The sequence below is a fragment of the Apaloderma vittatum genome, unplaced genomic scaffold (genome assembly GCF_000703405.1).
Source record: "Apaloderma vittatum isolate BGI_N311 unplaced genomic scaffold, ASM70340v1 scaffold41198, whole genome shotgun sequence".
Taxonomy (NCBI): domain Eukaryota; kingdom Metazoa; phylum Chordata; class Aves; order Trogoniformes; family Trogonidae; genus Apaloderma; species Apaloderma vittatum.
Genome location: NW_009732051.1, coordinates 39702 through 53204, shown reverse-complemented (window position 1 = coordinate 53204; position 13503 = coordinate 39702). Strand labels below are relative to the sequence as shown.

Here is a 13503-nt window from a genome sequence, read left to right as displayed (position 1 = left end):
GAAGAAAGGGAAAACATTAATCAGATGGGTGTAATCTTGAGGGAGCAAGTACTGCATTTTAATTCAGTATTTCCCTTTGATGAAAACTTTAGTGAATGTTATTATGTGGAATTTATATGAAGCCTGGGTTTAGGTAATTAGCTTTAATATTTATACTCTTAGGGAGAAAAAAGAATCATTAGTAAGCATACATAATTAATGAATAAATTATATTTTTTCTTTGTTTTCCTTCAGGTATAAGGAAATGCTAGATCTAGTGATATCACCCAGCCTGACTGTAAATAGAGAGTGCCCTGACAGACTGAAGCTTAACCTTTCTAACATTTATGCCACGGCTCCAGATGACATAGAAGGTAGGCTACCTCTTCTCCTTGCTATTTACTGGCTTTAATGTAGTATGTGTATGTGTATATGTAGCCAAAGGGAACTGGCCCGTACAAGGTGTCTGCTTCTGACAGTTCTAGTGAGCAACTGAGATTTTTGAATATTTTTGCTAGACAGTCCAGTTGTGGCTGAATCCATTAGATCAGTGATTGTTTGAATACAAATGGATAGCTGTTTTACATGCAGACACATATCTCTGCGTGGTAGGTGCATACATATGCTCACATGTGCCTATATAGTTGCTCCACTGGAAAAATTGCAGGTATAAAACATGTTTTGTGTAGAGCTGGTAGCTTTTGTTTGGACCCCACTAGAGCCCCAGTGGTGAGGTGAATGTGAGACCTGGGCTCCTGTGACTGTGCTGCTGCTGTTGGGGTGGGAAGCTTGACGGCTCTTAACACCCAACAACTTGTTGTGCAGCCAGAAAACGTTTCGCTGCAGCAGCTCTGTGCCCCAGTTTGCGCTGCTCTGAGATCATTGCTGTCATCTCCAAACGGTTAGCCCTGCTGGCCTCTGGGCTAAAGTTGGGCAGGTACCAAGGACAAATTCTTGCAGTGGTTGAAGCTCTGGTGGAAACTTATCTGCTCTTCTCCTCCTCCTTCCCTCCCATCAAACTGTTCATGTGAAGGAAACAGAAGAATGTTAAATCTGCTAAAAAAATTATTGGCAAGTGATGCAGCTGAACTAGTTCTTGCTAGTACAATCCCAGCTATTGTTTGCTGCGGTCAGGATCTGTCAGCCTTCCTGTTAGAGGAGAGTTAGGAAAAGGCACTGGCTATTATATTTTAGTGGTATGTTTAACCCTTCCTTTAGAGGCTCTTAGAAGCCAAGGAGGTGTTTTTCTTGCATGTTTACTAAGGCATTAGAAATTGCGTGATTAAATCACATACGTCACGACTGCCTATTTACAAGAGCAGTTGAAAGGATAACGATCTAAAGGAAACATCCTTTTGAATGTACATGTTTGCAGAAAAGACTAGGGCTAGAAATGATTTTTAAATATCTCATTTTGTAAACTTGGTGCAGGAACTATTTGCTATTGCAATGTAAAGAAGAGCCAACATAGCAGTTGCACTGTTGGATGCCAGTTTGCTAGTGGAAATTCATGTTGATGCATTTCTTATAGAAATATTAGGATTCTTGTTCTACAGAATGATCCTCTGTGCTACCAAGATTATGCTCTTTTCCTTGAAAATACTTCTTGTTAATTGGAAGGACAGGAAAATACTTGTGTGTTTGTCAAGACTCAGTCTGCCAGAGCTTTTAATGCTATAAATGCACACAAACATATGATCCATATCACACAAACGATTTTAATTTTACAATAATTAGCTATGTAGATGTCCGCATAGCAGATGTCTGGCCTGCTATTTCCTTCGGTGCTTATCACGAGGTGTGCGGTTATATGAATACAATTTTCAAGTGCACATTTTGCCTGTCACCCACACTTTTTGGTTAGAAACACATGTAGGTTTAACTTGCCTTATTTTTGACAATGAGAGTAGCATACTGCATATTCACACGCAGTAAATTCCCACTCGGTATTCTTGGCAAATGTATTTACTCTGTACTTTCCTCTTTCAAAAAAAAAAAGAAATTGAAGATATAGTATTTTTCAAATAGAAAAGGAATTAAGTTTGTGGTCAAACTGTCTGTTCTGTTTTTCAAATGTAGTAGGCATTATGAATCGAATGAAAACTAAAAAAGTGTATTTCTTCAGTGCAGTTCTGTTTGATAATGAATAACAGTGTGACTGAAATGGTATAGTATTTGTTTTCACAATCTAAAAATCTAATTTTCTAAACTGTTTTCTTTCAGGTAAGCCAAAGCAAATTTTTCATAATGAGTTTGAAGGTGAGTCAGGTAAGCCCACCTTTGGATTTAGAAACACTCTTTTTTTCTTTATTGTATTTGTAAATGAGTATGTACTCCCCTTTGTCAAGTTATTTTTTGGTTGCTTTTTTGCTAAACCTCTCCGTTGCTTGGGAGATAGAACCCTTTCCACCCAGTATGTGCACCTGCAGTTGAGAGATCATCTCCTGCCTGAGTTTGGGTGCTATTTCCCATGCCATGGAACAGATGACACTACAGATGCCAGCAGCCAGTGTTGAGGGTGGTGGTGCTGCCGTCAGGGGACAGGCAACACGATGCTCGATGTTTCCCTGTGTGGAGAAGCTGTTTGCCGTTAGTCTGGTGTGTTCATTGATGCAGCCAGCAGATAGAGACTGAATCTGTTGTGCCTAATGTCGTTATTGATGATTATGAGGGTGTTTTGGCATTATAGTGCTGGAATAACATCTAACAGCTCCAGCCAGGAACCGATAAATTTTGGATGGCATTATGGAGGCAACCAGCATAACACTCATGGTGGCATTTATGTATAATGTTTCCAGTAAAGCTTGCAGGCAACTTGCAGGTTTTAATATGGATTTTTTAAAATTTTAATTAATGAAACATAATTTATCTCTAAATAAAGATATGGCACGTTTTCCTTCAGTAGTGTTGCAGGACACAGCTGTTTGGTACATCGGAAGGCATCCTGCACATATAAGATATTGTGATACATTTTCTACTGAATTAATGTTTTGGTTACTGGCAGGTTAATAAGGTAGGTTTAGTTAAATCAAAACATTCAAGACTAAGGAGATTTGCAGTGTTGTATTTTTAATATTTATTTTGATTTGATATATTTTAATGAACATTGAAGAAAGTGAGTCCTAGTCTAGGACAGTACAAAAAAAAGTGGAAGAGCAAAAAGTGCAATGAGCTTAAATCACTTCAGTAACCGTGGTAGTTGCTTTGCTAGCCTTTAGCATACCACCAAAGCCCAACTGCATGACTGGTATCAGTCCCATGAGAAGAAGAAATCGGTAGCTAAATAGATCAGTATCATCCTCAGTCAAAACCTAAAACTATATTTGTTGTTGAGTGGAGAATAACTTTCTTACCTACTTTACTTTGTGGAGATTCACTAAAACCAAAGTCTTCTAATTCCTGTATATTTTTCTCAAACCAGCAGTGGAAAAAACGGTGGTATCAGCTTGGCCATAGAACGGAACGTGATGAAAATCTAAGACCCTTTAATTTTGTTTTCCAGGCAGCAGCAAAGCAGCACCACAGTGTCCTCTCCATCTGTACTCCACAAAGTGAGTGCTCATGCCAAGTGCTGTAATTTAAAAAACGTGTTTTGCTGAACAGCCATTTCGTGCAGACTTCTGTCACCTTAAAAAGCATTTGCCTTAAGCCCATCCACCTGTTCCCCTGCACGTCTCTGGCCCAGTGTAGTAACTGGTTCTTAATCTTGTTAGATATGGAGCAAAAGAAGGTTTGAGATACTGTGCACTGTACTTTCCTAGCCCTGGGAATCCAAACCTTATCAATTTGAATATTGTTGTGTTTATGAGTAACCACAGAGGAATATGTTGAAATGTCAGAAGTTTCCCATGACACTTGCTTGTTTGGCAAACTCAGAATGAAACATGAAAAATCGGAGGCTGATTTGATTTGATTTTTCTAACTTGCACATATTTTGCACAGTCTTAAAGTCCCCATGCGTCCAGGTAGCTTAATCTATTAGCTCATACCAGGAGCTATATACTGAAATAAACTTTTATCCCAGTCTAGTCAATTCTGAGTTTCCAAAACACCATCGTACTTTGCATTTTATTGTATCGAAATTTCTAGAAGTGTGTTCTGGAAGATCATGTTATGGAAAATCATGTACAGTGACTATTGCCTTAGATTTTTCTGTTTTCTTGTTCTGAATAGACATTATCCCCATATAGTGACAGTCCCATCTTTCCCAGCAATGGCAACATACGGACAGGCTCAGTACAGCACGGGAATCCAGCAGGCTGCTGCATACACTGCCTATCCTCCTCCAGGGCAGCCCTACGGCATACCCTCCTACAGTGAGTACTCCGATGTCATGTTACCTTTAAGGACACCGACCACTTGCCCCTAGAATAATGTATTTGAAGTCTTAAGCTTTAGAATGAAATGCCACTTCTCTCTTGGCAATGTTCTCTTAGGCTTAGAGGAAAAGCTGACTTGGTTAAAAATGTTAGGATTACTTGGAACTATCTATCGGCTCTTGATATCCTGGGTTGTAATTTTTAAAACTAGGTAAGTTTGGAGCCACTCAGTAGTAGGACATGAGACAGAATGAGAAACTAGCATTCAGTAGGATGTGCCACTTAGGAGTAGTAGCTGGTGAGTGTTCCCGTGACTCACTGCCAAGACAGTCTCTTGCAGTAAATATTTAGGTAAACTACACTTTGCCTTCCTTGGCTCTTGCTGGAGATTCAAAGATACAAGCTACTTAAAGAAAAAAATTATATTTTATTACAGAAGAACCAAGACACAGAGAAGAGTAAGGTGTGGGTGAAATGATAGAGTATTTCAGTTTTGGAAGGTTGTTCATATTTAAATGGATGCTTGTTAGCTCTAGGTGCAGTGAACATTTCTAACCCCAGTCGCTTCATTCCCTACTTTCCTGCACAACCTTGTCAGCAGCTGTGGGGAGCCAGTGCTGGGCAGGAGCAGCTGAGGGATTCAAGCAGGGAACTAATTAAACAAGCACTCCTGATTGAGGAATGCCTGGTAAACCCAGAGTTATGAGTATCCCCAAGCTCTGCATGGAAATACCAAGCTCTTGAGGGAGCTGAGACGTTCTTTCCACTTCTAAAGATGAAAGAGAGATTGCTCTTGCTTAAGTACAACTCTTTAACGGAAATCTTTGGGCTCCCTGTTCCCAGCTGATCCCTGCCAGTGCTGAGTCTTGCAGCATTAAAATGGCTTCATAGTTCTGTTTCCACTCCTGTTTTCTCTTGTGGTCTTAAACACGTTCATTTGGTTGAACATACAGTGTCTCTTCCCAATATGAAGCTGTTATACAGCCATTGACGAGGCTTTTACTGATGGGAAATTTAATGCAATGGTCTGGAAGGACAGGGAAATGGGCTTGGCAGAGACGAAGCTCTACCAGGATGATGAGAGGAGTGTTTTGAGACCCTTTCCTGGAGCTACTTGCGTGTTTGCATCAACTGGCTGATTTCCAAGGCAAACTCTGAACAGTTGTCCTGTTGGAGCAGGTGAAAGTAGAGCCATTTGCTACTGCCTAGAGTCTTTAGGGCATACATGTGTCAGGCCCATATGCCGCTTATAAATCCTGCGGATGACCTCTTAGCATCCTCGAGCAGTGATTTCCCTCCCCCAGCCCTTTCTGAGATACTCAATACAGCATATGAAAAACTCCACCTGGCTGACAACCAAGAACAATGAAGCAGTATTGTTTTAAGGCAGAAAAATAAAACTCATCCAGTTTCTAGACAAAACAGAACATTGTGTGGAAATTAATTTGGTGCTAAGTTATTTCGCTGTCTGACAACAATTTTTAGACTTCCAAAAAGGCCCATTCGCTGAAGATTAATTGTAGCTGGGGTAGGATGAATGCTTGCCTGGAGTGCTGATGTAATTGAAAAGCATGGGATGTTATGAAAAGCGGCTTCTCTGTGCACACTTGCAAATACCTTTGCTTGCCCAGCAGTAATGGAGCCGGACGCTTGCACCAACACATGTTCATTCACTGTCCAAATAAACTTCCTGTGGTTCACAGTGTGGCTTTGTCATCTTGTTGCTAACTTGTACTCAAAGTGCATTGCAGCTATTCTCACCTAAAGCTAAGAGAAGTGATTTTTATTAGAGAAAACATTGTCTGGGATAACTTATTCCCAACCTGAGCAAATGCAGACTTGTTGCTTTTAAGAGTCATTAAGCTAGAAAACAGCATTTTTGGTGAAAGGCATGTGAATTCAACTTGTCTTTTGTCAACTTTGCCTACAAGTGCTAAAATATGATAACAACCTGGGAAGTGTGTAAATCCAAGGCCAGAACATCAACAGGGTCTTTGTGTAGTCCCAGCACTCCAGGTGTGTCCAATGACCAAGTTTTGTTTTGTGCAAATAGGAGGGAAGGATCACGCCCAAAGGGTTTGTATTAAGATGCACCTTCCAGCTGTTTATTTTAATAATACAGCTGTGCAATCTCAGCGGCATCTCAGAATAAAATATCAAGCCCTTTCATTACCAGCAGAGGTTTCATCTTGCAATGTTTAATTCAGCTATTGCCGTTCCCTTTGTAAATTCTCAGTTTAATTGCCTGATTTTAGTAATGAAATGATTTTTGTGGCTTCAGGGCTTACCTGTTGTTCCTGAACTGTATGTTATAGCTAACTGAATAGATAGATAATAACCCTCTTGTATGATTTGCCAATAAATATTTTGCTACCAAAGCTGAAAATATAATCCAAGTAAAAGATAACCCAGTTGAGAATAGAAGTCTTGAGGTTATTTTACTAAAGGTTCCCTTGCTTTGTTAATCATTGCTTGCATCTGATAACCATTCGGAAAGTTCAAGTTTGCTTAATTCTAAAACCAAGGTTTTTGTTCGGAAATTGGTTTTGAAAACCATATTATTCATGGTCATTTACCCATCTTAGCAGAAGTTCATTTGGGTGTCAATATCAGATGTAGCTGACTCAAATATTGTTTCATTTAACTTGATTCTCTTACTTGAGAGACCTGTTTGGGTAATGCAGATAATTTAAAAAAAACACATATAAGAAAGCATAGGAAAAAAAGTTTATGATGTCAAAATCTAGCTGAAAATCTGTTAGCTCCTAAACTTGGTTTTTGCAGCTTTACATGACAAACACTCATATTCTGCTCTTGGTTCCTACCATATGCTCCAAAGGCATCAAAACAGAGGACAGCCTGAGCCATTCCCCAGGACAGAGTGGGTTTCTTAGCTATGGGTCCAGCTTCAGTACCCCGACTGCCGGGCAAGCACCGTACACGTACCAGATGCACGGTGAGTACAGCTTGGTGCCTTCCAGGGTGCGCTATAGGTCAGAATCCTACACCCCCATATTAGACCAATTTTCCTTTTGCAATTACAATGAAAAGCTTGGGTGTAGGCACGTGGGATGGGGAAGGAGGTAAGTCTTCATAGATCTGTTTTGCTCATCAAGGCATTGTTTTCTGGCTGAGGTACTGGATTTAGCAGTAGTATACCCTAGCAAAACTTCACAGATGATCAATATAATGTTTTCTTCTCCTTTTTAAAATTAATTTTGTGACTGCATATCTGGGCTGTTGTGTTAATGTGAATTCAAGTGGAAGTAAAACAAATGTGTTTTGCACTTCATGCAAACGGTACTGTTAGAATTATGCTTCTGCCTTACGCTGTCCTGAGCAAACTACTCCGTGGTTAAACTGCTGTGTATTCTTTCTACTATTTTTTTTGAAAAGTTGATACCTTGATACTAAAACCAAAATTTTTACTGTGAAAACATAAGTGATACCTGCTGAGATACGTCGGCCTGCTTTAACTCCCAAAGTACCGACATCATCAATTACCTACTGACTACTGAGGTAAGGTTCAGAAGAGCAGAGATGAAAGCAGCTCTTTTTGCCTCAAGGTTACTGAGCTAGGATTTAGTAAGTTTAGAATAACTCATTTGTTGTTGTCAGGATAATAATTGATTATAAAATAATCGGTTGGATTCCCTTAAGGTTTCAAAGACAGTGCCTTGTGCTTGTAGCTTTATAACAGTTTGTTTTGTTGTACAATCAGGAAGGCCAAAATTACTTTTATTTCTAAAAATAAGACTCATCTGGTCATTCAATTGTGAAGCTGTGTGAAGCACCAACTCTTGGGAGATTGAATGTTGACTTGCCAACTCCAAGAAAGCACAAGAGGGTTTGAATCTGAGCTGCCAAGGAATGTCAAGTAAATGAAAATGCTGGAATTTAATTTGCGATGCCCAGTAGACAACTTCTAGCATGGTATTTGACTTCTTTGAGCATTTTAGTGTTGCTGGTCAGAAACCTGAACTGCGTATGGCAAGTTTTCATTATCTGGCTGGTATTTCTTGTGGTTTTTTCCTCTGGTGTATGCTTTCCTGATCTTTGTGAATTATGTTGATTTTTAAAAATATTTATTTATTCATTTTCCTGGGACTTGCTGAGTCATTAAGCATGAATTGGTGGAGGAGTACTAAAAATTGGATATACTTTTGGGGATGTACTCTGTGTAATCTGATCTTAAAAAACACCTGACCGGGCAATCCTGCAAAGAATGATGATAGATTCTAGACAATAGCAGACGAGAGGAACTGTAGCATAACCATTTCAGCTTTAGTAATCATTCTGTATACAAGAAGAATAAGGAGTATATGCAGAGAAATACATTATGTGCTTAAAATATCACTTCATCTCTGTGCCTCTACCTTGAGTCCCCTGGGAGTACAGTTTCGTTCCTCACCTGTAGGCCTCGGTTCCTACAGGATATCCTATTGTTTCTAAGATGACCACTTTTTTCAATAAAAAGATTTAGACCAGCCGGTTTTGTGCATGAGGGCCCAAAAATGTTACGTCTTCGAACACCAGTGACACAACCGTCTGTTGTACCAAAACGGGCTAGGAGGAACTTTATACATGTATGTATGAGCACTGATGTGCCCAAAGCAGCTTTCAGATAATGTTCCCTTGGGCGATGCTATGGCATTAGGTGAAATCACTTTTCAGATTTTTGTGCCAGGAAGATCATTTTAGCCAGCTCATTAAGCCTATAATGCAAAAGAAGACCAAGGAGAAAAGTTTCTGCAAGTGGCAGGTGCTTACTCCAAGGCAAAGGGAGCAGGAATAAATGTGTCTTCCTGTTGTAAACAAATATTTCCACCCTTCTCCTTGCTCGTGAGAGGAACAGTCTGAAGCTCCCTGGCTGTATAGTTTATTTACCTTGCTGAGTGCTAGTGAAAGGTTTGAGTGAGAAGCCAGGAGCCTTCCTGTGCTGAGTGCTACCAAGGAATGTGTGCTCAGTGCTTTCCCACGCCACAGGACTTGGGGGTGGGGAGGTGATCACTCCATCTCCCTAATGCGAGCAAACAACTCTCCATGCTACCCAGCTCCGGGACCATGGGACTTTTGCCACGTTCACATCAGTCCTTTAGTCACCCTATTGCTGACCTAGGCAGGGACTCTGGGTGATGGGCTAGACCAGCTGAAAAGGGGAAGTTTTTATTATGTATTTTTATAAAATCAGATTTCGGGGGGACTTCAAGAGTCAAGCTCTTAACTTCCACTTCAAGGACAAAATGTTTATTGCATCATGGTGAAAGGGAAATCTTGAAGAGGGTGACGTGCAGGGGATCAGCAAGGAAGGGGATCTCCAGGAGTGTGTGCTGCTCAGTTTTGTAATTTGCAGTATGAGGAAAAACTTATTTTCTTAAACTAATCTAATGGTAATCTTAAACTAATGGTAATAGCTCAAGTTTGGCATTGTTTGCCTCCGTTGAGAACCAGCTCCCAGAGTAATGCAGTGAAATCATGTGCCAGCAGGCATGGGTGGTCCCAGCGTGAACCTTGAGCGGTTTGTGAAGCTTCTGTGATTCCTCCTGATTTATGAGTTACATGGTCCAGCCAACTAATAGGTACCCATCGTAGGTGTGTTACGCCAATAACCAAGGAGCAAGTGACCTCCTGGGTGACAAATACTTTGTCTCAGAGGGCTTTACGACCAGTAGAAGTGCCAATGTAGTTGGCGCTGGTTTGTTTCCACTCATGCTTCTTTGGTAGCAGCACTGACTCTGGCTGGGATGCATGTGGCAAGTTGCAGCCTCGTCTCCCGGATGACTGTTGTTGGTAACATGGTACCGCTGAGGCCAGATTGCTCTCTGAAGTCTGTTCATTTTCATTACAAACACAGATGATGCAGGTGTAATGGGAGAAGAATTCAGCTTTTCATCATCAACTCCAATTATCCAGCTGTATCCTGTGAGATGCAGAATCCACTAAAAAGCAAGAATGTGGATACACAAATCTTTTTGTCATTAAGTGGTAAACAAAAAAAATATTTTACAGCCAACCAGAAGGAGAAATCTAGCATGAAAGTAAATTGAATGTGGGAGGGTTTATTAGCTAAATAGCTAATGCAATGTATCACACACATATATGAATATAAAAAGGGAGAATGACAAGTTCCATAGCTCAGAAAGATGACATGAATCTATATCACAAAGGTCCTGTAGATTGAAATAATGCTTCTAATTGCCAAGTAACAGTTGATACGATAGTATATCATCAGACTTTAAGTAATGTTCTTTCCTACTTTGGGGAGGAAGAGGCATTAGAGTGCATCTGTCAGCATTTAGTGGCTGGCCCAGCCCTAACCCTTGACGCTTTCAAATAGACTGAAATCTGGTATTCACTTATTTACTCTGAAGGAGTGACTTTATCACCTTTTTCTTTTTATACCAGTGCTATATACAGTGACGTTTCATATTGTTACTGTACTTACAAAATCAAATTGTTTCACAATGAAGCAGAGATATTTGAAATACATCTGGCAATGCCACTCATTTTTAGTCATTAATTGGAAGAAGAGGGAACAGCTTGCATTAAATTTTTGTCTTTAAAGTGATAATTTTGTGAGGCTGGTAGATAAATGTTGCTTCAAGGTCTGTATCATTTCTTAATCAGTCCTCATCTAAGTGTACAATTACAGCACCAAATCACTGAACAACACCCGTGGATAGGTATTGAAAGTATATTGTGCTTTTTTTAGCACACATTTATTTACGCTTGTATTTTCTGACAATTTAAAGAGTTCAGTGATTTGTTCAGACTTTTAGAAAATTTATTAATCAGTGATAGAAAAATATTATATTCAACTTCTGTCCCAAAGAGCTTACTGTCTTAACTGGCAATTAAGGAAACTGCTTGTTGTCACTGAGGTGGGGGAGAAATCTTTGATTTTTAAGAAACTTATCATTTAATGAGCTGTGTAAAATACAAAGAGGAAACCGTGCCAGCACGTTAGCTAACATGAAAAGCCATCAGCTATGCAGAGAGCGCAGTAGCCGCCAACTCAGAGAGCATTTCCTGCGGCTGCATGAGCCTGTGTTACCCCTTTATGGCACATCAGGCCATCTCTTCTCAGCTTGTCATTAATTCCTAGACAATGCCTTGCTCTTCAGTTATTATTGCTAAAATGACAGCTGGTATGAAACTATGAAGTTGCACAACAGTTCAAACTGGCCAGAGACCACGATGGATACTGTCGTTGGGCAGGAAAAGACCTGACCACTTATTTTTTTCTTTAATATCCAAATCTATCTACCCACAAAATACTTTTTACATTACAAAGGAAAATTCAGTTATGTAACTGGGATAACTTTTTTTTGCCAAGGAGTTGCAAAGCAGTATTGAGTTCGGTACAAACATAAATTTGGGGCCAAAGACCTACGCACTGAAATTCTTTGCTACTGCTGAGCATTTGTTTTCTTTGTAGAGTCCATTCTGATCAGCTGTCAAGTAATGAATGAATAGAAAGCAGCATTTCTTTTGTGCAATGCTGATTTGAAATGGACTAATTATATATGTTGCTTAAGTTTGTGGAATGAATTGCCAATGAATTGTTCTCCTGGCTTGAGACCAAGTAAAATCTGAATATTTAATCAACTGAAATGTTTGCTGGAAACATCTTGGCTCTTGTTACTATATGGATAATCAAGACTTTTTTATTTTTTCCAAGAGCTGTCTGAATTTCTTGCAATTGTATGCCAGTTTGTGTGTTACATATTTAATATGAGGCCATAAATATCTATTTGGCATGAATACTTAGCTCTGCATGCATGGATTTTGCAAAGGAAGTGGCATGTTTAATTTTAAGCTTGATTCTTTAAGTACTTAGTGATGACGTGTGAGAAGGGGAAATTTCAATCTACACTTCAGAAAAGTAGCTTGCACTTCAGCATACAGATAGTGAATCCATCTGAAGCCTCAGAAAATAAAGGAGAAGCAAGAGCATGTTCTCAGCAAACTGCCACTCAGATGCCTTAGATTCATAAAATTAAAACTTCGGTAGAAAATGAGTAGCCTCTTTCAAAAGTTTCTGCTTCACAGCTGGTTTGCATTAGTTGCAGTCTAAAGCTGTGGCAGTAAAGCTGTGCTTTGCTCCATGGTGAGTTCTGCAGGGAGAGGCCTCTCTTCAGGAGGGGTCAGACCTCACTTTTTACAGTGTAAATACAAGGTTCCTCAGAATAACAGCATAGTCTCCCTTTCAAAGATTTTTAAACACCAGGGGCTGACCATGCTACGTTTACTTTGTTTTTAAACGAGCTATCTTACAGGAGAGGGAAGTCAAGGGGAGAGGCAAAGGTGTTGACAGCGATACGCTGTGAGCTGCAAGGATCTGTGCTACTGCTACCCAAGGAGAAAGCCCTGCTCAAACTTTTCCCGCTTACTGCTTTTTTTGAGGTTCTGTTCAGAACTCTTTCCTTGGTCATTATTAAACAAGGAGGGAAGGAGTAGGCACCAGGGTTGAGTGGTCCTGAAGCTAGGGGAGCAAATGTGTGTTTGTAAGAGAGAAATGGGCTGACAAATTGTCTGCCAGACCCAGGAATCTTCTCTTAGACAGAGCCTTTACTTTTGAGGTATCTTGTGTCTGGTGTCTGCAAGGTGCTCAAGAGGAGTTTTCACCAGAGGAACGTGTGGAGGTGGCTCTGCCCACACCCAGCTGTGAAGAGCTAGCTTGACCTGTATGAGGCTTCACTGAATTGTTGATTTGGTATACCTAATGATGTTTGCCTGAAAATATCAAGAAGGCAGTAGAAGAGCTAGTGTAAAATGAGGTACAAAAATCTACGTCAAGAACCATTACACCTGCATAGTCAAGCACTTAAAAGTTAGGAAAAGTCAGATTCATGATGCTGGTGTGGTGTTGGTGCTGCTTTCTGCTGAGTCTCATTTCAAGGCACTGTGTGAGGTAGTGCTTTGGTGGAAGGACTAGAATGCAGTCATCCGATCAAAGAGTGTGATGATGTTTGTGTACAAATAAGGTCTGACCCTGCTTCAGTTAGCACAGGCTGTGCAACTCAATAGTTTTTTAACTGCTGTGCTGGCATTGGATAATGCTCTTGCTTGGGCTCTTTCTATGTAATTTGGACGCACTTCGTATTTATATTGGCAGGATTTAAAGGCTGAAGCTTCTGCACCACAATACTATGACATCTAGAACTACAAGAATACCTGCACTGTCTGAAGCAAAGTCTATTGA

The 13503-nt window shown here is 40.1% G+C and overlaps 1 protein-coding gene across 1 annotated transcript in view; it reads left to right on the top strand.

Annotated features, from left to right (window-relative positions):
• Window positions 1-237: 237 nt before the first annotated feature.
• EYA2 (EYA transcriptional coactivator and phosphatase 2) overlaps window positions 238-13503 on the top strand; it is a 49816-nt gene continuing 36550 nt past the window's right edge. Inside the window, exons 1-4 of the mRNA XM_009875375.1 lie at window positions 238-353; window positions 3482-3530; window positions 4153-4295; window positions 7138-7254. Of these exons, the coding sequence (XP_009873677.1) occupies window positions 245-353; window positions 3482-3530; window positions 4153-4295; window positions 7138-7254 (418 nt within the window). The 5' untranslated portion in view covers window positions 238-244. The remainder of the gene's footprint in view (window positions 354-3481; window positions 3531-4152; window positions 4296-7137; window positions 7255-13503) is intronic.